Source organism: Urocitellus parryii, chromosome 4, assembly GCF_045843805.1.
Source record: "Urocitellus parryii isolate mUroPar1 chromosome 4, mUroPar1.hap1, whole genome shotgun sequence".
NCBI lineage: Eukaryota > Metazoa > Chordata > Mammalia > Rodentia > Sciuridae > Urocitellus > Urocitellus parryii.
In genome coordinates, this window is record NC_135534.1 from 117,245,502 (window position 1) to 117,268,697 (window position 23,196).

The 23,196-nt window shown below is 39.6% G+C and overlaps 1 protein-coding gene and 1 pseudogene across 4 annotated transcripts in view; both read left to right on the forward strand.

Moving 5' to 3' along the window:
- Positions 1–14,429, forward strand: part of Aplp2 (amyloid beta precursor like protein 2) — a 70,628-nt gene extending 56,199 nt beyond the window's left edge. For 2 of the 4 annotated variants that reach the window (XM_026392398.2, XM_026392400.2), the window contains 8 exons: positions 381–509; positions 4,359–4,458; positions 6,475–6,627; positions 8,226–8,261; positions 11,343–11,428; positions 12,278–12,352; positions 12,676–12,831; positions 12,956–14,429. In XM_026392398.2, coding sequence (XP_026248183.1) covers positions 381–509; positions 4,359–4,458; positions 6,475–6,627; positions 8,226–8,261; positions 11,343–11,428; positions 12,278–12,352; positions 12,676–12,831; positions 12,956–13,057 — 837 coding nt within the window. In that variant the 3' untranslated portion in view covers positions 13,058–14,429. The remainder of the gene's footprint in view (positions 1–380; positions 510–4,358; positions 4,459–6,474; positions 6,628–8,225; positions 8,262–11,342; positions 11,429–12,277; positions 12,353–12,675; positions 12,832–12,955) is intronic. The other 2 variants (XM_026392399.2, XM_026392401.2) reach the window with 1 other exon arrangement.
- A 2,252-nt stretch (positions 14,430–16,681) lies between these two features.
- On the forward strand, positions 16,682–19,516 carry LOC113185316 (holocytochrome c-type synthase pseudogene; annotated as a pseudogene).
- Positions 19,517–23,196: the final 3,680 nt, after the last annotated feature.

A 23,196-nucleotide genomic window follows, 5' to 3' on the forward strand; every position in this document is an offset into this window, starting at 1 on the left:
GGAGGACTGTGGCTGGAGATTCTGGGAAATACTATTTTTTACAGATTTAATACAATGCTGGAACTTAGTTTGGTATTTCACCTAGAAAGAGTTTCTTGTTACTTGGTAGGCTAAAGCTTTCAGAGTTACAGCTTTCATTCTTGTTCATAGCTAAGCTTTACATTCTTTTTTGTTTTAAAATGTATTTTATTTATTTATTTTTAGGTGGTGCTGAGGATTGAACCCAGTGCCTCACATGTGCTAGGCAAAGCACTGTACCACTGAGCCATAACACTAACCCCATAAGCTTTACATTCTTAAGTGAATTTTTCATGCTTTGTTTCCTACCTGTTTTTAATTCTTGAGTCTCTGGATATTAAAACAACTATTCTCTCTTGTAGCCTCATCGCATTCTCCAGGCTCTGCGGCGTTATGTCCGTGCTGAGAATAAAGATCGCCTGCATACCATTCGTCATTACCAGCATGTGTTGGCTGTTGATCCAGAAAAGGCAGCCCAGATGAAATCCCAGGTATGCCAGACACAAATGACTGCCTTGAGAATATTTTCCTTGGGGACATAGGCCTTGACTGATGGTAGGATAGCATTCTAGTTGTGTTTATTGTTTGTTCTTAGAAAATGATTTTTGATTTCCAAAGACATTCAGTACATGCATTGGTTGTTGTTGTAGCACTCTTAAAAATATCTTTTCCAGGGGCTGTGGCTCAGTGGTAGAGCACTTGCCTTGCACATGTGAGGCACTGGGTTCAATCCTCAGCACCACATATAAAATATATAAAGGTATTGTGTCCATTTACAACTAAAAAAAAAAAAAAAAAAAAATTAAAAAAATATTTTCCATACCTTATACTAAGTACTTTGTATTTAAAGTTTCTGAAGGTTTAGAAATGCATGATTGTATTGAAAATATAATCGATTTCTAAATTGGTTTTTCTATCAGTTTATTTCTGATTTAGGATATTACCAGAATTAATATTTGAAAACCCTTTCTAGACAAATATATTAAGCAGATCTTAAAAGTTGGTCTTGGGCTAGGAGAGTAGCTCACTGATAAAGTACTTGCCTAGCATGTGCAAAGGTTCCATCTCTTAATACCACAAAAATATTTTTAAGAGAGTCTTCTGTGCATTTAGGGTTTTTTTTAAGACATGTTTACATTCCTGGGTTTTGTTCCATAGTGAGTCCAGCTTTACTTTAGAGTTATCTGTAGAGACTTGTTTCTGGTTCCTCTTTCTCATTTTGGTATTATCCATATATCAACTTGTTTTTACTTTTCATATATTCCAAGAAAATGATTTTCACCTATAATACAGGTTTATTTTAAGCTAGGAAGTCTAGCAGCTCAGCCTCTTCATTTTCCTAGATGGCCTTGTAATAACATCACTGATCTTATTTCCTTCCATATTTTAAATATAATGCTGTGCTGATGGTACCATTATACATAGAATACAATTACAGCATGGGTCCCTCCGAACTTTTTCTGTATGTTATGGTCATAATCTGCCTAGAGGTATTAGGAATATATAAGCTGAGTTTTGTTCCACTTGTTGGTGAGAAGTTGTATCACCATCTACATGACAAAATCTTTCATATCATCTGACAGTACAGTTATATCACCTAAGTACCCTTGAGCGTCTTTCAGCTAGTATGAAATTAATTTTATTAATTATAAAGGTGAATAATCATCTTTAAATATATAGAGTTTACATTAGAATTTGGGTGTTTGGGGGAAAAGAAGAACTCAGACTCTTGAAAAGTGGGAATATAGGAAGGAGATGGATCTAGGACTCTGGGAAGTATATGATATGGGCTTGTTAAAGGCTTTGCTTCATATCAGATGGAGTAGAAAAGAGGGAGAAAAGGCACAGTAGTCCAGGAGTACTCTGAGAAGAAAGGTAGAGAAATGCATTTTGTTGAATTGAGTTAGATGCATTTTGTTGGACTAGGTTAGGCTTCTTGGGTCCTACTGATTTTTTAATACAGAATGTAATTTTCCAAACTTTTTGTTTAAAATTAGATTGTTATGCTGTATTTTCTATTTAAAAAATAGCCTATTTTGTGAGGTGAGAATAGAAAGGGGTGTTTCAATCCATATATTGAATTAATAATTGGACAACATTTGCAAGTGAGAGCAAAGTCCCATACCAAGTAGAGTGGGAAGTAGAGTCCTCCCATTGTAGAACATCTTGGCTGGGGTGTGGGTAGATCCAGCTTTCCTGGATCCTATTTACTGTCCACTTTGAACTTGTCATTCTGTCAAAGTGTAGCCAAGTATCTGAATGCTAGAAAAACCCAAGATCTAAAATGCTTTTCTGATTTTGGATTTTTTTGGACTTTAAAGTATTTTTCATGTACATATGGGATGTCCTAATATCCTGGAATAGGACTCAAGTGTAAACCTGAAATTCATTTGTTTCATGTACACCTTATATGCATAGCCTGAAAGTAATGTTATGCAGTATTTTTAGTGTACCTGCGTTTTGAATACAACCTTCATATGAAGTCAACTGTGAATTTTCCACTTGTGGCATTATGTCAGCACTCAAAATGTGTCAGTTTTTAGAGCATTTATGCTTTTGGATTTTTAAATCAGAGATTCTCAACCTAAGAAACTTCTGCCTGAATATGAGTGAGATGATGCTTTTACCCCCTTATTGCTCTATAATTCAAGAGATACTATAAAGGCGCTAATTTCCAGTATTCCACCCTGTGGCTCTTGTCCTGCTGTGGGTATATGAACTTCCTCTCAGATGGTTTCTTAGTTCATCTGAGTAAGTATAAACAGCGTCAACACTTGCTGAGGCTGTAAGTGGTACATTTCAGTTCCATTTGCCCTTTTTCTCTAAGGTACTCACTCTTATGCTTTCCCATCAATTTACTTGAATGACAGAATGGCAAATATAAAATTAAATTGCTTTCATCCTTGCTTTTAAAGATCAGAGACCCATCAGTCTTCAATAAAAGCATCTTTACATTTAACTTTTTTTCATTTTGACTCTACATCTTAATGGCTTCAAGCCCATGTAATTAATGCATTGGCTTTCAGCACCCTCTTTAGGCAAAGGGAGTAACTGCAAGTCTGACTGGGCTTAGCTTAGAGTAGGAGCTTGTGTGAGCAACAAGAGTATGCCTCACTGTATCCTTAATGTGAACTTTATCCCAGGTCACCATTCAGCTCCACCCTGAATGACTTTTTTGTAGTTGGATAAACAATCTTGAAACTTGTACATTCAGAAAGGATAGTAAACTAAGTGAGCTATAGTCAATAACTTCCTTTAACAGTTCCTTAAAATCAGTTTTTTTAGGGATGGTAGGGATGGGGATGCAATTCAGTGCTAGATTCCTTGCGAGAAAGCATGAGGGCCTAGATTTGATCTCTGGTACTAGAAAAAAAATCAGCATGCGTTATTTTAAAGAATAGTGATTTAGTTAAATAGGAATTAACTAATTCTATTCTTTACCATCATAATCATCTTTTCCCCAGTGCTGGGGATTAAACCCTGTGAAGTTCCTACCACTGAGCCATATCCTCAGCCCTTTTTATTTATTTATTTTCTGAGACAGTGTCTTGCAAAATTGCTCAGGGTGACCTCAAACTTGAGATCTTCCTGCCTTAGTCTGCCAAGTCACTGGGATTAGAAGTGTGTGCCACCAACTCTCCTGGTTACCATAATAATTATGTTAAGTATTTGCTTCACTAAGCAAAAGCCATAAATGGTCTTCCCACATATCTACTTTTTAGATATGTGGGATCAATGATAAAAATTAACTGACACTTTCCCTTTTTCATTCAACTAAACCTTTTTAAACATCCAGCACTGTAAAAAGTGGGGCTCTTTAACTCTGTGTAGTTGGTGATAAGTGCCTTGTATGAAAATCAAGTAACTGGCTAGCAAATATTTTTAAACTAAAGTTTCTTTTAATTTGGAGTCTTCCTGTAGATATATTCTTATGTCATCTAGTGGTATTATAATGTTGCCTGAACATATTCTTACACTTTAGCAGTTGGTAAATATGGTATGGAGAATAATACATTTCCTCTGAGGAACTGTCCTGTTGGACTCAATAAAGAATGCACCTTTTGCTTGGCGTGGTGGTGCACACCTGTAATCCCAGTGGCTGGGGAGGCCGAGGCAGGAGGATTGTGAGACCCTGTCTCTAAATAAAATATAAAAAAGGACTGGGGATGTGGCTCAGTGGCTGAATGCCCTGGAGTTCAATCCCTAGTACCAAAAAAAAAAAAAAAGTACCTTTTGAACTTGTCTTTCTGTGTGTGTGTATATGTCTTTCTGCCTTCATGTTCCTTTCTGGCCTGGTTGTTTTCAGTGATAAGACCTCTCCATCGTAACTGTGCTTCCAGGTAATGACACACCTTCACGTGATTGAAGAAAGAAGGAACCAAAGCCTCTCTCTGCTCTACAAAGTTCCTTATGTAGCGCAAGAAATTCAAGAGGAAATTGGTGGGTACTTGATGAGTGTGTCAAGGGCAGGTTGGGACTTCTTGCTGAGTGAGGCTCAGGCACCATGGCTGAACAAGATGAGAGAAATAGGAGTCAGCAAGGCCAGTGGAGTAGGACATTATCTCACTGTAGCTTCAGGGGTCTGGAAGACTGGAGCTCACATAGAAAGGTCAAGGAGTCCCCAAGGACAGATGTCCTGGCGGGGAGCCTGGAGTTCCATTGATCTTCACTCTTGTTAGCGGAAGAAGAAAATCCAGGGTGTGAAATTACAGGGGCCTTGGAAATTTCCTTTTACTATCCACCCCATCCTCTCGCTGCCACTATCACCTTAATTGTTGATATATTCAGCAGTTCAAGGTACTCTGTTTTATACACATTCCCACCTTCTCTCTCTCTCAGTTCATTTATTTAACAAGTTTTATCATGTCTACTGTGTTTTCCAGAGTACAATGGTAGAGTTTCTATTACAGTAGGAGAGAAACAGGCAGCAAAATGGAATGAAATACTAACCAAGTGTCAGATGGTTATAAATGCTAAGTAGAACTTTAGAAGCAGGATGTAATAGTGAGGAGTGACTTTAGGTCAGGATTGCTGCTTCGGGGGAAAATAACTAGAGATCTAAATAAGCACAAGCTGCCTATGCAAAGATCACAAGGGAAAACATATTGTTTGCAGTGGGAATGATGAATATCAAAGCCTAAAATTTAAGTCAGTGCATTCAAGTAGATCAGTGTGGCTAGATCATAATAAGGGGAAGTGAGGCCTGGGAAATAGACAGGGTCCAGAGTATGAAGCAATTTGAGTAAAATCAAGGCATTTGGATTTATTTAAGATTTTAATAGGAAACTTTTAGAGGGCTTTAACCTAGGGAGTAACTGGATATGGATTATGCTTTTTTAAAAAAAGAACATGAATTAAAAAAAATATATATATATATATATATATATATTGGGCTGGGGTTGTAGCTCAGTGGTAAAACACTTGCCTATCGTGCATAGGCACTGGGTTCGGTCCTCAGCACCACATAAAAATAAACAAATAAAATAAAGGTATTGTGTCCATCTACAACTAAAAATAAATATAAGAATTTAAAAAAATCACTTGACTGCCATGTGGAGAGCTAATTAAACTTGGAAATCAGACAGGAAATGTTTATGAAAATCCTGGAGAGAGATGGTGGTAGTGTGTGCTGAGATGATGGGAGATATTTTTAGGATATTCCAGAGAAGGGTGAAGGGATATGCTGAGAGTTAGATGTGGGGTGAGGAAGAACATCAAGAATAACATACAGGCGTCAAAGTAGTTGTATGTATGGATGGTAGTATTAGTGTTCACTGAGGTGGGGAAGAAAATCTAGAATTCTCTTTGTACAGGTTAAAATAGAAAGTGCTGTTGTATGTTAAGAGAATATCTAAGGTAGATGAGGCAGTTGACAGTTTGGGCAATAGCTATGGAAGCCATGATGCATGGATTTTTTCTTTTTTTAACTGACATTGGCAAAATAGGTCAAAGGGTATGAAATTGTGGCTGCATGTACAGTGTAAACACTGCAGTTAATATTATTGTATGCTGAAAATTTGCCAGGAAAGTAGATTTTAGGCATTCTTACCAATAAAAAGTAAGATGATGGGTGTGTTAATTTGTATAGTTAGTAATCATTTCACTATGTATATCAAAACGTGTACATCATAAATTATACAATTAAAACATCATAAATTGTACAATTCAAAACCCAAAACTAGCTTTGGAGGAGAGCATATAACCAGAGCGTGGAAACAGAGGATGACTCTGATGATGGAGCCCTGGGTTCCTTGCTGAAGCTCTGCTGTGTTACAGAGTTGGGGAAGGTGTTTCTGGGAGTGAGTGGTCAGCTGCGTTGTAAACTGGTGGGACACTGTGGATCATGAGCTCTGAAATGACAAGCATTAGCCTTTTTCAGACTGCTGGTCCTGTACATAGATACTAGGTCTTTGTGAAAACTGCATCTCTATTCCCTGCTGTGTCTTTCTTTGTCAGATGAGCTTCTTCAGGAACAGCGAGCAGACATGGACCAGTTCACTGCCTCCATCTCAGAGAGCACTATGGACGTCCGGGTGAGCTCTGAGGAGAGTGACGAGATCCCACCGTTCCACCCCTTCCATCCCTTCCCATCCTTACCTGAGAATGAAGGTGCGTATGGTCCTCAGTGCACTTCTTGACCCATGGGGCTGGGAGAAAGAAATTAGAAAACTGGAGTTCATGTTTTCAAACTGGGTTGAGCTGGGGAGGTTGTATTACTGGTAAGAGTTGGGGAGACGAGACTCCCCCACCACCTGCTGTGGTGTGGGTACTGTTCTAGGTCTTGCCAACTAATTGGCTTCAGTATCACCATGAAGTCAAGAATACTCCTCTGTTGGGGCTGGGGATATATAGCTTAGTTGGTAGAGTGCTTGCCTTGCATGCACAAGGCCCTGGCTTATCCCCACCTCCACCCCCCCCCAAAAAAAAAAAAAAAAAAAAAAAAACCTCCTTTTGGATTGCTTCAAGCCCACTGCTCTTCATGCTGATGTGATACCCCTCACATGTGGGAGTCACTTGGCAAGTGAGATATCACCTTTATATTTTACTGTGTTTTTTTGTTAGTCTTGGGAGATAGATAGGGGAGGGGTTGAGGAGGTGCCTGAACTGACTCAGGGTCAACATCTCTAGTGTGGTAGGGTAAGAAGCTATGTCATCTGGCTCCTAGTCAGGCATGCTTTCCTTTATTCCCTTGCTGGTTTTCAATGTCTAAAAGTATCTCTAAAAGCCTTGAGTCTGCACCAGAAATAAACAAGCTGCAGAGACCATGCCCTGAGACCAGTATATATAATCAGATTCTGATTACTGCTGCTGCTAATGGTGATGGTAATGATAAAAATGGCCCACAGCTATGAAACTGTGATTACATGCCAACTTTAGTTAAGCATTTGGCTTGGATGCTTTCATTCAATCCTCAGAGTAATCCTCTAAGGTAGGTACTGTGAGTATCCCCCTTTGAGGATTCCAAGGTTTAAAAAGTTAAGTACTTGTCCCCGGGGTCATGTAGCTTATAGGTGGAGAGTCAGGATTTGAACCCCAACTGACAATGCCCTGTAGTCACTGGGGTACAGTCACATGACTGTATAGTGCTGGAATAGAGGTCTGGGGAAGGTGTCAAATTGAATGGTATGTGTGCAGTCAGCTTAGCCTTTAGAAATGCCTTCTACACTACTCATTGAACTACACAAACTCAATAGTTGGCCCTTTAATAACAAAACAGGAACTGTGAAAATAGTGGGTAAAGATATGTTACCCCATTTTTAATACTTATCTTAATCTTACAATCTCAAACCTGTGGGGCTATTGGGTGGTCATATATGAACAACTTTTTTATGCTTGTTTGAGGTTGGGGCATCTTGGACATTAGTTCAGCTGGGACCTTGTCTCCTTACAAGCAAACCACAATCAATATTAACTTCAATTTTTGCTGTTTTCGAAGAATAATTTTATGTACTAAACTAATTTCAGAAATTCCCTCAAAAGGCACAAGTCAGATTACTACTTTTTGTCTCTTCAAGGATACCTTTTAATGATTTGCTGTGGATCTTACTGCTGTTCGTTTATGGGATATTTTGGAATGGTTTTTAAGGAAAAAATGCCTATTGTTGACACTGTAGAGAAATTCTAAGACAGAAATTCTGAAAGAAGCCATTTTCTTTCTTAATCTCCTTTTGTGCTGTTTTGTTTTTTATTGTTTTCCTTTCTGCTAGACACTCAGCCGGAGTTGTACCATCCAATGAAAAAAGGTTGGTTTGTCAAAGATGTTCCCTTTAAGACCTTCATTCCTTTTCACTTCTCCAGCGTGTTGGAAGTTTCATTTTCTGTTTCATGCCATCATCTGATCTTTTCCACCTCATTTCTTCAGCCATGGCTGTGAGAGGAGCCAGAGTAGCTCTACTTCCATGTGAGCTGGGCCAGCTTTCCTGCACTCAAAATCTAGTGTCAGTGGTGTTGGTTACTGAATGGCCATCTTAAAGCTTTCCTTCTAAAGTAACCAAAACAGATGTTTTTCTGAATCATTTTAATCTGGGTAGGTTTTTTAAAATAGCTTCTGTTTAAACAGGTTGGTTGTTGAGTTCTAATATATGTAAGAATTTGCATAATTTACAGTCAGGTTTTTGGTTTTTGTTTTTCCCTCATTTCTTTTCTTTTTTTGCTATTCCCACCTATATCTTTTTCCCTTCTATTTTACTGTCTCTGCCCTGTGTTCTACTCATCTTATATCCCTGAATTGTAGCATTTCTCAAATGTGAGAAGCTGATAGGTGCAACAAGTGGAGACAGGTGAACAAACCCTTGCTGTAGTAATCTATAGTTTTGAAGACAGTTCAGGAAAGCAATGTGCTGAATGCCTTGACCCCCCAGTCTTGTTTGATGGTTCAGACCTCCCTGTAGGGCAGATTTTGAGCTCTATTTTCTAGATTAGGCAATTTGAAGAAGTCTCTGAGATTGCCATGACTTGCAAGTCTTGAATGTAAAAAGTAGAAGACCTGGGGTCTGTACCCAGTCTCTTGGCTCAGAGCCCATGTGGTTTCTGTTGCCTAGGTTCCCATTCTCAGTTGTTGAATTCCCTGGGTAGTTGGGCAGTCCACTCTTTGAAGTCACTGAGAATACTTCATGTTTTTTATGAGCCCACTCTTTTGGCTTGCCAGTCTGATTATGGATGGACCAAACAGTGTTCCCTGGCTGAGAATTTGGTATTCTGATTTATACCACAATTCACTCTTAGAACATAAAAGTGATTTGAATCTTCTGAAAATGCTTTACTATGTTCGACTGGGGTATGTCTCTTTTTGGAGATCACTGGTAACATTCCTCTCGACAGCACATCTTAGATGTTTATAGATAAAGATGAATTTTCTAGACACTAAACTGGCTTTTGCCTTTGTACTTAAACTGTTATGAGTTGCAACAATTTAACCATTAACTTTTGGTCCCTTGAAGTCCCTTGTTTATGCACTTCATAAAACCAAAGTGGTTTTGGTTAGTATTTACAAAATGTGGGTTTTACCAGCAAGAAAGTATTATAACAGGGAGCTGAGCATGTGGCTCAGTGGTAATGCACTCACCTAGCATGTATGAGGCCCTGAGTTCAAACCCCAGCACCTTGTCGCCCCCAAAAAAGGTATTAAAACGTGTGGATTGGTAGTAGGTCTTTGTGTGAGTTGGTTCAGAACCACATTTTTTGAATTGGATTCTGCCTTTGCAAGATTCTGAGGAAAGGGAACAAGATAGATGAGCTCAGAATTAGATTTGCTGGGCTGGGTCCTTGCTCAGGTAACTCCCTTCTTTCTCAAATAGTCGAGGCACAGTATTATTGCTTTCAGGTGAAAGGTTTAGAAAAAAGTAATCATTTGTAGCTGCTATGATATATAATAAGTTAATGAATTCACTAACCTTCAAGTTCAGCAGATTAGGTAGTGTTAATTTCTGCTATTGTTCTGTGTTAAGAATGATTCTAGTTGTGAGCTAGAAAGCTTTGTTTTATTGCTGGGAGCTGTGATTCACATCTGTAATCCCAGCTACTTGGGAGGCTGAAGGAGGATCACAATTTTAAGGCCAACTTTGGCAACTTAAGAGCCTCTCAAAATTAAAAAAAAAAAAAAAGTGGGAGGAGGGCAACTGGGATTGTAACTTAGTGGTAAAATGTTCCCAGGTTCCATCCCTAGTACCACTAAAAATAAACAAACAAAAAACCCTTAGCTTTCTGGCTAGACTTGTCTGCCTTTAACAAGCCCAGAAATAGCACCATGGTGCATAAACTCACATTGGAATTTTATTCACTTGCAGAGAATTACCAATGAATGTTGAGTATGCTGTCAGGTTGGTCTGTTTATAATAAGTCACAGATGTGTATAGGACTATAGGTATAATTAATAAGAAACTTTTGATAACTAGAAATCATGTGCTTTGGAGCTATACAAAGAGGTTTGCCCTCTTTCAGCCTCCCTGTGTCTGTGCTGGGTCAGTCATGCTATGTATTTGGATGCTATCATTTCAAGTGCCATTGATTCAGCAGTGTCTGACCTTGGAAAGAGAAGAGTTACTATTGTTCCTTGTAGAGAAAGGCATTTTCCCACCCTGGTGTTAGAATTCTCCCTGTTGATGGAATGCTTTGTTCCTGTTCATTCTGTATGTGTCATTTAGGATGTGATCATCTAGGATCTAGACTCTGAGAAGGAATACAACCTGTGGGAGAGACAAAAGGACACTGATAATTACAAAATGTTATAACCTGGGTATATCCGCCAAGAGGAGCTGAAGCTTGAAGGACAAATAGTAGAGCTTGAGGTGTCTAGGAGGGTATTTGAGACGGAAAGAACTACCTGTGGAGTAAACTGTCATGCACAAGGCAAACATGCAGATCATTGCTGTGTGATTGTCCTCCTTTGTACATATGGAAAATCCTGGGTGCTGAAGAATCAAGTTGTTGGGATAGCAGGTGCTCAGCAGTGTCACATATGAGGGTGCTGCATGTTTTTCTTGCTAGAATGCCTTCAGACTCAATTTTTATCTATTTTAAAATAAACATTCTCCCTGAAGGCTGTATATTTTCTTTCTTTTTTTTTTTTTTCCCAAGTGGAGGACAAGTAAGCTCTCTGTCCTCCTACATTATACCCATCGGTCCTTGGAAAATACCTCTGTCATTCATCCTTGTAGAGCACAGCACATCCTCAAACATGGGAACGCAGTGGCATATTGCGTCGGAGGTGGGGGGAGGCACTTGGTGAGGGGGCTTCCTGGCCCTCAGGCAGAAATTTGCTGTTTCTGTGATATTGGCCCACAGTGGGGCTCCTAGAAACTCAGCTGTGATCTCTCCCCACACAGGGTCTGGAGTAGGAGAGCAGGACGGGGGACTGATTGGTGCAGAAGAGAAAGTGATAAACAGTAAGAATAAAGTGGATGAAAATATGGTGAGCCCATTCTCTCTTCTGCCCAGAACATTTCCTTTTGAGACTCATTAGAATCATTGGCCTGATGTTAGCACTTCATATCCAGTAGGAGATGGAAGCTCCAGCTGTCCTTCTAAATTAGCTGTGTCACTTAGCATCTGCAGATGAGAAGGGCTCATGAAGTCTTTCACTGTAGTATTTTATCTCTTAATACAGTAGGAAAATAACATTTGCACCTAAACATATCAATAACACTAGAAGCCATTTTCAAGTGAGTTACAATTTAATAACTTAAAGTTGGGCTTAGTTTTTATACTGCAGAGTTATACCCCTTTATATTCTTCTGTTTCCTGTCATTTATGTTTCTGGATTATTTTTAACTAAGTTTGATAATTAAACATGGCTTCTTAGTAGTCTTTCCTGAGACATGTATCCACAATAGCTCCCTAAAGAAAAATGCAAGTGGTCAGGCACGGTGGAGCATGCCTGTAATCCCAGTGGCTCCAGAGGCTAAGGCAGGAGGATTGGAGGTTCAAAGCCAGCCTCAGCAACTTAGTAAGACTCTGTTTCAAAATAAAAAGGACTAGGAATGTGGCTCAGTGGTTAAAGCACCCCTGATTCAATAGGTAAACATCACCACCACCACCCTCAAAAAAATGCAAGTGAAATCCCTTATTAGACCAGCTCCCACACAGTAATTTTTGTATCCCCATTTGCATTAAGGGGTTGTGACAGAACTGTCTGGTTAGTAGGTGTCAAATATATGTCTGCTTTCTACACCAAATGGAGTACAAAAGAAGCAATAATACTTAAAGTAAATTTCCACTCCTACCCACTTGGTAGTTGCTGACGTTTTCATTAATCTTCCAGGTCATTGATGAGACTCTGGATGTTAAGGAAATGATTTTCAATGCTGAGAGAGTTGGAGGCCTTGAGGAAGAACCGGTATGTGGTTAATTCCAGAACCCAATTCTAGATTTCATGTCAATATTGGCTGTTTCTAGTCTGCTCAGTTCACATAGAGGAGACTTGTGTTTTAAGCAAATAAGGGCTCTCATACTTTTGGGTAAGAAAACTAAAATGAAAATCTCTAGAGATTGGAAAAGAGGGCATTCTTCCCATTTGGATAGTTAACGTGAAGTAGGATTTTGTTCTGCTCCCTTAGGTTTTAGAAACCCAACTTTAAAGGCTCGTGACCCTCCTTGAATTACCTGTCTCATGGTTTGCAGGTGGTCATTGGACTTTGTTCCCCATCTTCTTTATTTTAGGAATCTGTGGGACCTCTGCGGGAGGACTTCAGTCTGAGCAGCAGTGCTCTTATTGGCTTACTGGTCATTGCAGTGGCCATTGCCACAGTCATCGTCATCAGCCTGGTGATGCTGAGGAAGAGGCAATATGGCACCATTAGCCATGGGATTGTGGAGGTGAGGAGCTGTACTTTGTTCTGCCTTGGCCCAAGTTCAAATAGCAGCAAATAACTCTGGTCTCCTGAGACCCTGCACAGGCCTCTTCAAATATATTACAATGACTTCTAACCTTTTCTTCTAGGTTGACCCAATGCTTACCCCAGAAGAGCGTCACCTGAACAAGATGCAGAACCATGGTTATGAAAACCCAACCTACAAATACCTAGAGCAAATGCAGATTTAAGTAGCAGGAAGCATGTGGCACCCTGGATGAAGGGGTGGTACAGTGGGCCAGAACAGGTCCCGCATTTTGGACCAATTGCTGACCCCCAGCTGCTGCCAGAAGGTCTCATCTTACATCTTGACCTCCTGGATTGTTTAAGACTATAAAGTACTACTGTAGAATTTCAATTTCCATTCTTTTAAATGGGTGAAAAATGTTAATATAACAATATATGATATATAAACCTTAAGTAAAATGAAAAAAAAAAAGATCTATTGCAGATATCTGATGGATGTAGTTTTCTTTTTTAAATTAATCAAATCCCACTTCTATTGTATGGTCTCACATGCTCTCTATATAAATGGAAATTGTTGATTTTCAATGATAGACTGTATATGCAGACTGTTCCAGTTACATTGTGTCTAAGTCAACTCTTTAGGCTCATTCACTGTTCTGATTTTTATTATTTAAAAAAGATAAAAAGGCAGTATTCCCTTTTTAAACTTTCAGAAAATTGCTGAGAAACTTAGTGGAATAGGAAACTGCAGTTGACCATGAAGCACATCATGATGCCCTTGCTAAATGATTCTGAAGGGTCAGTAGTCTCTTGGAAGCCCAGTGTTTGCAGTCTGGGTGGGTGCCTTGGTGTCTTCATACTAGTTATGTCCCCAAGGTGGGGTGTCAAGGCATTTTTGTTCCCGTGTCTTTCGGCAAGCCTAATGCATACAGATGGGGGTGTCCACTGCTGCTTTCCTTCTAAATCCAGTTCTTCCACAGCAACTAGCCTGTAGTTTGTGAAATTGTTTCACTATTTTTTGTTCACTTACTGTAGCTTTTTACTCTTCACTTCCCCTTTAAAATTGTGTGCAGATGTGCAGTCTCTTCTTCTTTGGATGTCTCCCTCTAAGGCACTGACCCTTGGCCTCCTTTTGTACTTTCACTTCTGCTTCCTCTCCTGTCATCCAGAGAAGACACTACTATAAGTAGATGAGGGAGGGTCCAGAAGAGAGCATGGGGAATATTTATGTGATAAGAGAATGTTGCGGGTTGTACACAAAACTGGATCTTTAGACACTGTGGAAAGCTTTGAAGATTTTTTGTTTCTTTCACATGAGTCTCTGTAATGCTTGTATAGTTCATGTTGATGCTCACAGCTTTTCCTTTTTCCCATTTTCAGTTGAAGGTTCTGGTAACCTGTGGTGTATTTTTTTTTCCTTTTTTTTTTTTTTTTTTTGTGTGTGTGTGTGTGACTTTTTTTGTTTTCCTTCCTCCCTTTGACCTTATCCATGTCTCTTCCCACTATGCACAGATTAAACTTCACCTACAGACTCCTTAATATGATCTGTGGAGAATGTACAGAGTTTAAACACATCAATAAATACTTTAACTTCCACTGAGACTCCTTGTTTTATTGACTGTGCAAAGTATTGATCTGTTATGATGGTGTTACCCCTCCTACCTTCAGAGATGACGGATGTCTTCTTTCTGTGAAGGATTACTGGGCTGTTCCACAGAGAATGAAATAAGCCAACTCAAGCAAGTCTTGACTCTTGAGCATAAATTTCATTTTCATTCAAAAAATAAGAAAGAAAATCTGCCTAGAACATTGTCTGGCAAAGTTTATTCGGCTACTGGTACTTTATTAATGACAGACTTTTTGTCTTAATGTTACTAGAAAGAATGAAAGGGCTTATGGCACTAAATTTCCAAAGAAATGTTTGCAGCCTTCATTGCTGAGTTTCTTCAATAACCTGCCACTAGGACACCTAGTTGAAGGGGGTGTTACTGCCACTAAGACTCATGCTCCCCCAGCCCCCCATACTGGGGATTTAACCCAGTTACATCCCCAGCTCTTTTATTTTATTTTATTTTGAGATGGGGGTCTCTCTAAGTTTCTTAGGGCCTCTTTAATGAAGTTGTTGAGGCTGGCCTCAGACTTGCAAACTTCCTGCCTTAGCCTCCCAAGTTACTGGAACTGCAGGCATGTACCACCATGCCTGTCTTCACTAAGCTTTTTTAATGCTGTGATACTCTGGAAAGTAAATTTCAGGGCTGATTCATCCCTACCCCATTTAATATAATTTAAATATCTGGAGCAGTTTTCAAGGTCATATTGCATACACCCATATGTAATTGTGTACACACACACACACACACACACATATGTATGTATGAGGGATCTTTCCTAGAACACTGGAATAGAAAGAGCACTTTATGAGCACCTTGGGTTGAGCCACTGAACGCCTTGGTTCTCTCGCTTCCCCAGCGTCTCTCCCTTCTGCCTGGTCATTTAGGTGCTGCCAAGAAAGACATGGAGGAGAGGGGCCTTTTTATTTTTGAAGCCAATTTCTGCCAGTGTGCTTTAAAGAAGGTTGTCACTTAATCTCAGCCAGGAAATGGTTCTAGCATTCCTGATCTGATTCCAAATGCAGCCGACCAGCTTTTTTTTTTTTTTTTTTTTTTTTTAGCGGCTCTACCATCTGCTAGCTTTTTATGGGCAGTGTCTAGTTTAATCATCTTAACATTTGGAGGTATAGTACTCCTGTGTCACAGCAAGCTGAGGTTTTCCAAACCCAGCTCTAATGGAGTTCCTCCTTCACTGTATGTCAGTCTTAGAAAATGGTCTTCAAGTTTGCCCTAGAAGTGGGTTTCTGTCCACTGGAACTAGCCAACTGGTCAACTAAGGACTTTTATCCATTACCAGCATGCCTGTTGATCATGTACCTCAGAGAACTTCAGAGATGGTGAAATTGCAAAAGTTTCCACTTAGACATTATCCAAACAGGTCAGCACAGCTACAGCTGGGGATAGATCAGAATGTAGGAGACCCCAAGTGGATTCTTGACTTTCACTGCTGAAAATAAATTCTAGAATGTATGAAAAGCAAGGAATGAGCAAAGATCTATTTATGGAAAACCAAGATAAACACATCCCAAAGGTAGAGTGCAGGGGGGACCCTTGCCTCTCAGAGAAGAGATGAGTGATGCACCCAGAGCTGAGCTAACTACACAAATGATTTTCCTGGGAAGACATGCACAGGTTCTGAAGCAAGCTCCTTTGAAAATCAAATTCCATGGCAGTCCTTTGATATTTGGGACTTTGATATTTGGGACTTTTTTAGTTAAGCAGCCTAGCCATAGAACATTTGTCGACATATAAGTCTTTGAATCTGGTAACATTTAAGTCTATTATGGCTTTGTTCTATTTGGTTCACTAAAAACATATGCTAGAGGTTTTTATTATTCATTTAACTAAAGGGATAAACATGACTGGTCATGCTCATAGATCCGGGTCTCCATCTACTAAGGGTTTCTTTCTCTCTCCCCGGGAGACTACCTATCTCGAGAGGACTTCCTTAAGCAGTCAAGAAAGGAAGATGGAATACAGCCAAAGAATACCTGGAATGAATGATGGAATTTGCAATTAAATAATATGTGGTCACCATGAGCATATGGCCATTCTCCTGAAACGATTGACCTGCCGTGTAGGATTGTACAAAACTGAACAAAAATGTGACCAGATAAAACAAACGCTTTCCCAATGTGTGACTTCATAAATTGGAATGCTCTCATCTAGGACCTTTACTACACATTAAAAAGAAGAATGTAGGCGTCTTGGCAGTAAAGCCCACCCGTCTCCTTCACCATGGCCATATTTGCTTTACACTCAACCGGGTATGGGTTCATTGAATCAAATTCTTATACACAGTTGAGGTAGATGTAGATGGTAGCCATATAGAGATTAAGTTTAAATTTTGTAAGGAAATAGAAGTCAGGAACTGTGCGTAGACCTCACCCTAGGCTGGCTCCACTCTGCTCCCTGGTATCGTAGCCCCCCTCTAGTTTAGAGAGAAACTTATCTGGTTTCTGCCTTGGTGACTCAGCTTTGACCTCAGGGGAATGTGGCCCTACCCACCTGCCCTTAGCCTCAGGTGCTGGCAATTGACTCAGGTGCAAAGTCCTCCTACCTGCCTACCTGGGCTCAGCAGCTAAGGTCTGAGCCAGCCCAGGTGTCTGGGAGATCTGATCTGATTTCATTTGCTGTGACAACTGATACACTTAAAGTAAGAGTATCATATAATAATAAGGAGAGACAAATTAGGATGTATGGTGAGTCCCTAAGGGTTGGAGAGGCCCAGGGGTCCACTCTCATAACACTGTCCTTAAGATTTCTCATGGGATATCATGGACATGGAGAAAACAGAAGAAAGTAGAAGGGCTCCCTGTCACTGATGAAACGGGACCACAAGCTCACATGTTATTAGTGGCAGAGCCACTGTCAGCGTCAGGCTCTTTTCTGCACCAAAGGGCAAAGTGGTCCTTAAATGAATATACTGTAGTGAATCTCATCATTACGTACCAGGCACTAATTTAAAAAAAAATATGTAAATATGTCAGCAGAGGGAAGGAAATGGGGAGGGAAGAAAAGGAGGTAAAAGGTAAGTACTAGGGACTTAATTAGAGCAAACTATACTCCATGCGTTTATAATCATGTCAAATCCTGATATTATCTATAACTATTATGAACCAATAAAAAAACAAATCAGCATCTTGCCTTGTTACCTATGAAGTAGGGGATGTCATGGCTATTCTGTCCCCTGTGGGTACTCACTTCAGCAGGCCTTAACACAGGCTTTGTTAGTGTACCCCTATTGTGGAACACCCTAGGTTTTCAAAGGATGGGCACAAGAAATTTTTCCTAGAACCTTGAAATGGAGGGTCATGACTTACTGAGGCATCTGCCAAAGTGCTGTGGCCATGATAACCCAGGCCCAGTTGAACTAAAAATGTGGAAATCAGTCCCTCTTTCTGACTAGAGCAATGTGGCTTTCATCAATGACACGTTTTTAGTTATGTGCCACATGTTTCTATGTGGTGATTTTAAAGTTATGTACATGTACTATCTTAAATAGAAAGTTGGAAAGTCTAAAATAATTTTTCCAAATTTTATTTAATAAAGGTGCAAAGCCTTTTGGATTTCAAAAAACCCTAGTTTTAGAGTGAGCAAAACAACGGCTTGCTTTTGCTCTTGCGCTGGTGGGTGTACTTGTGCACTCGCGTTGAGTCAGATTTCTTTGCTTCTACCTAATGTCCATTTTCTGTCCAAAATTATAACATTTTATTTATTTGTGCCTCTAGCCTCTTGACTGAGGCAATTTCTCAGACTTTCCTTGTTTTATCATCTTAACAATTTTGAGTAGTACTGTCAGATGTTTTATAGAATGTCCCACTGTTGGGATGTGTCTGATGTTTCTCATAAGACCCTGGAGTTGTGATTTTGCGGGGAGGAAGATCAGAGTCAAAGGTCTTCATCATATTAGATTAAGAATACAGGGTTCGGGGCTGGAGATGTGGCTCAGCGGTAGCGCGCTCGCCTGGCATGCGTGCGGTCCGGGTTCGATCCTCAGCACCACATACCAACAAAGATGTTGTGTCCGCCGAGAACTAAAAAATAAATATTAAAAATTCAAAAAAAAGAATACAGGGCTGGCGCTGTGCTCAGTGGTAGAGCAACTGCCTGGCACGTGTGTGGCACTGGGTTTGATCCTCAGCACCACGTAAAAATAAATACATACAGATAACGTGTCCATCTACAACTAAAAAAAGAAAGAGAAAGAAAAAGAAAAAAGAAAGAAATGGCAAGAGAATAAAATGATGGAAAACAAAGAACAAAACACTGTGGGATGTTGGTAAGTTGCTGTCCTCCAGGCTTGGGTTAGAGGCAGGCCAGCCACCTGGAATAGCCCAAGGAGGAAGCAGGAGGAAATTTAAAGTTGTTTGGCATGAAGGGAAAATGAAAGTTTGTCTGATGAGTGCAGAACCCTCTGGTCCAACCTGTGAGAGCAAAACACTCTGTGCCTGCCCACCAAGATCATGCATATGAGTACATGGAGTTTCCCATTGCAGGCAGTGCTGCTAAGAATAAGGAGAACCTAGAGCCTGCAAATCTGGTGCTACCACCTAGCAGAACAGCCTCCAGATCAGCCTTTGCGTTGTCAGCTGTCAGAGAGGAGTCGTGCATTCCATGAGCAGATTCAGAGAAAAAGTGTTTATCCTTCTGAATAGAGGTTCTGAAATGTGATGTTAAAGTGTGGAAGAGGAAGGATGAGGATATTAGAAAGATATGTGTAATATCATTATAATCACAATCAGAACAGTGAACAGGCTTGGAAGGAGATTTTTAAGTGGGAAACACTTTATACTTCGAAATGTCCTTGTGATCCATCATTGAACGGAAGGCAAAAGAGTGTTCGCCAAGGGCAAGAATTCATTCTTGGATGAGGTCTGAGTTGCCTTTCGACAGGCATGATTGGATCACCAACCACTGTGGCACAGAAGTTAGATACATGATAGATTACTATGATGGCGGCAAAGTCAGCAATGACTACCAGTTCATCATGCTGGACGTCCGCCCACCTTCGATTCCCTTTCAGCAGTATGGGACAGAATGAAGGTGGCTCGATGGTGCTGGACATCATAACCACTGTTTTGTTTGTGATGCAAAGTATAGACTTTTTTTTTCTGAGAGATACATTAAACTATTTTTCCCAAACTGAATTGCATTCATGATGTAACAGGGACTTCAAGTGGGTCATCTTGCTTCATCCTTCACTTAGCCAAGGACCCCTGCTCCATTCAGTTTGGAGCTGCATTTTTCCTTGAAGTTTATACTGATTGTTTCCTCCCCATTTGGGTTCAGTGGGAAGCAGTTCCTCAGTTTGTCCTTTAACTGCAATATTGCCTGTGTATTTCATCTAGAAAGGTCTGAACAACCTCTGGAAAAGAGTTTTTAGAAAGGGAGGAAAGCTCCTTTTACCTTGCAGTTTTCTCAGGAATATTTGAGAGGTAAAACCTGGAAGTCAGCGTGATGCTCATGAGCTTTTACCTGGTCAAATCTTTTAACTAAAATAGTTTATTATAAATAAACAACATCTTTTTAGAAAGAGTCCCTATAATTTAGTAGTGACCCTGAAGGAAGTGCAAAGCCATACCCTTGCACTCAGGGTATGGCAAGAGGTAGGTGCCTCTTGGCTCTCTAAATTCTCATTTAGATGCATTTTTTCAGACTGGGCTTTGTTGAAGATTCAGCTCACCATAAGGTGTTGATGCATATGCTTTGAAACATATTATTTTCCTGTTGTTCTGATATGTAATTCTGCTCCCCAAAAACAGGTCTCCGCATTGTCCCTGGCATTTCAAGTTATTCCAACTTTGAGTCCCATTCCTTCCTCCATTGGGAGCCTTCCTATCGTTGGCCTAATTCAAATTTAAAGCCTGGCTCAAGTCACAATGCCAGTGATTATATTTAGCTGAGTATTAATGTTCACAAGAATATTTTTCTCAGACGTATAGGTTTGCATCAATTCACTATCTCATTTTTTATGTTTTAAGGAAGCTCTAAGTTTGCTGCTGAAATTCCTTGTATCAGTAACCCCCAAACTGGTTGTTCTAATTACAGCAGCATGTTACAAACGACTATTTTTAAAGTGTGATAATATTAACTCCTTTAATTTATCCTGGGCGGGGGGAGAGTACATATTGTCAACAGGACTCACCAATGTCAACATTGACCTTGAGCCCCTGACTCAGGCATGTTTGTTAGGTTTATCTACTCTGAGGTTACCCCCCCCTTATTTTTTTTATTGTATTTTGACACTTGGAAATAGAGTGTTTAGAAAGTCTGGTTCTAAGGCCAGTTGGTTGCAATACTTTACATGATAGTTATCAAAGCTGAGAGTAATAGATTGTGGTGATGGTTTCACAGGTGTACATGTATGTCAAAACAGATTGGAGGGCTGGGGTTGTGTCTCAGTGGTAGAGTGCTTACCTTGTATATGTGAGGCACTGGGTTTGATCCTCAGCACCTCATATAAATAAATAAATTAAATAAAGTTTCATTAACAACTAACAAAAATATTTTTTAAAAAACAAACAGATTGGAAACTTATGTATATTTATTACATACCAATTATATATCATTAAAACTATATTTTTAATCCAGAAAATGTGCTTCGCAAAAATAGACTGGAAGAAGAAAGATGCTTCATTCATTGGCTGTGTTTATGATAGAATCATACTAAATTTTTAATCCTATTGATTCTATTTCCAAGCGTACAAATAGATCTTTCAGGTGAGACATCACTTTTGATAGTGAGATTACTTGGTTGTGGAACTTTCCAGACATCTGTTTTGAAATTTCTCTATAGCATGAGTTTCCTTGGGAAAAGTTCAGCAAATTGGAATGGGTGTCAAAAAAAAAAAAAAAAAAAAACAGGGTTGGGAGGTTTTTTCCTCCAACCTTAGTGGAGAGAGCTAACTAGCATGTTGGGAGACCTTAGTTCCATCTCCAGCACTGCAAGAAACGAAAAACAAAACCATGTGACATCTTCAAGTTCAAAAACTCTTTTCCACAAAATGAAAAATCTCTGTGTAATTTAAAATGTTTTCTTGGACCCTTTCAATCTTATTAAAAAATACAGCACAATGAGAACACCAAACAACAACAATAACACACAGATTCTACTAGGTTTTAAAGTTAACTACACTGGAGACATTTCGTAGCTTATTATGCATTTAACATTCCAATGTAGGATAGCACCGGAACCCTACCTAAGAATGTTTCTACATTCCAATCAAAGTCGCATTCATCAGCATTACCTTGGCCTTGATTTTTTAAATACATTCTTCCCCACAGGGTATAAGTAAAATTTAAGAGTGTTCATATTAAAAGCTGAAATTCTGAGGTTAAACTGCCTGTTCTTTTCCTAACATGTCCCCTTACTGACTGAGTGACCTTGAGTAAGTTATCTAACTGCTCTGTGCCCTAGTTTTTCCATCTGAAAAATAGGGTTAGTGATGCTACTTACCTCATTGGTTTGAGAGTGAGTTACTGCCAGGCACAGTGGCACCTTCCTGTAATCCCAGAGGCTTGGGAGGCTGAGGCAGGAGGATCTCAAGTTCAAAGCCAGCCTCAGCAATTTAGCAAAGCCCTAAGCTACTCAGCAAGACCCTGTCTCTAGATAAAATATAAAAAAGGGCTGGGAATGTGTCTCAGTGGTAGAGCGCTCTTGGGTATTAAAAAGATAAAAGAGTGAGTTATCATACATAAAGCTCCTAAACCTAGCCTGGTACCCAGGACAGACTAGGTGCTCAGTGAATACTGGGTATTATTATCATTATTTGAGATAAGGTTTTGCCATGTTGCCTGGGCTGGCCTCAAACCTCTGGGCTCAAGTGATCCTTCTGCCTTAGCCTCATAAATAGCTGGGACCATGGCGCAAATGACTGAGGACATATATTTTACAATACACAGGGCTCACTAAAAAAAAAATAGTGTATTGTATTTCATGATCAAATAATTAGCAAATATCCATGAGCTTGGCTATAGTAGAAACATCTGTGCCTTTATTAATATCTTCTCTACCTTTTTTTTTTCTTGTTTCTTCCATTCTGTGCATCTTCCAACAGTGCTTCCTGACAGAATAATGAATTATAGTTTTTGCCCTATTGTTTCTTTCTTTCTTTCTTTGGGTACCGGGGATTGAACTCAGGGGCACTCAACCACTAAGCCACATCCCCACCCCTATTTTGTATTTTATTTAAAGACAAGATCTCACTAAGTTGCTTTGCACCTCATTGTTGCTGAGGCTGGCTTTGAACTCGCAATCCTCCTGTCTCAGACTCCTGAGCTGTCACTGCACCTGACTTGCCCTATTGTTTCTGTGTATAATTTCAGTCCTTTTTCCTGTGGAAAGAAAACATGATTCTGTGATGGTTTTATGGCTGTTCGTCTTTGTCTTTTAATTAAGAGACCTCAAGCTGTACATTTATCATTTTCAATGAAATTTTGTAAACTACTAATTGAATATTGAATGACTTAAAGCACTGAAGAATTATAGTGGCTTGTCTTTGTGTACTGGTCATTTAATTTTTATATCTCATTAATCACACTGACCTCATAATAGTTGTTAATACCTTAAGATTTAACAGACTCTTTAGAGTGAAAAATGTCATTGTTAATAGTACTGTAGCTTCTCTTATTTGTGGAGAACAAGTTCCAAGACACCCAGTGGATGCCTGAAGCTTCAAACCCTGTGTATCTTATGTTTTTTGTATACATGCATACTTACTGCTGAAGTTTGGATGCTAATGTTCCCCAAA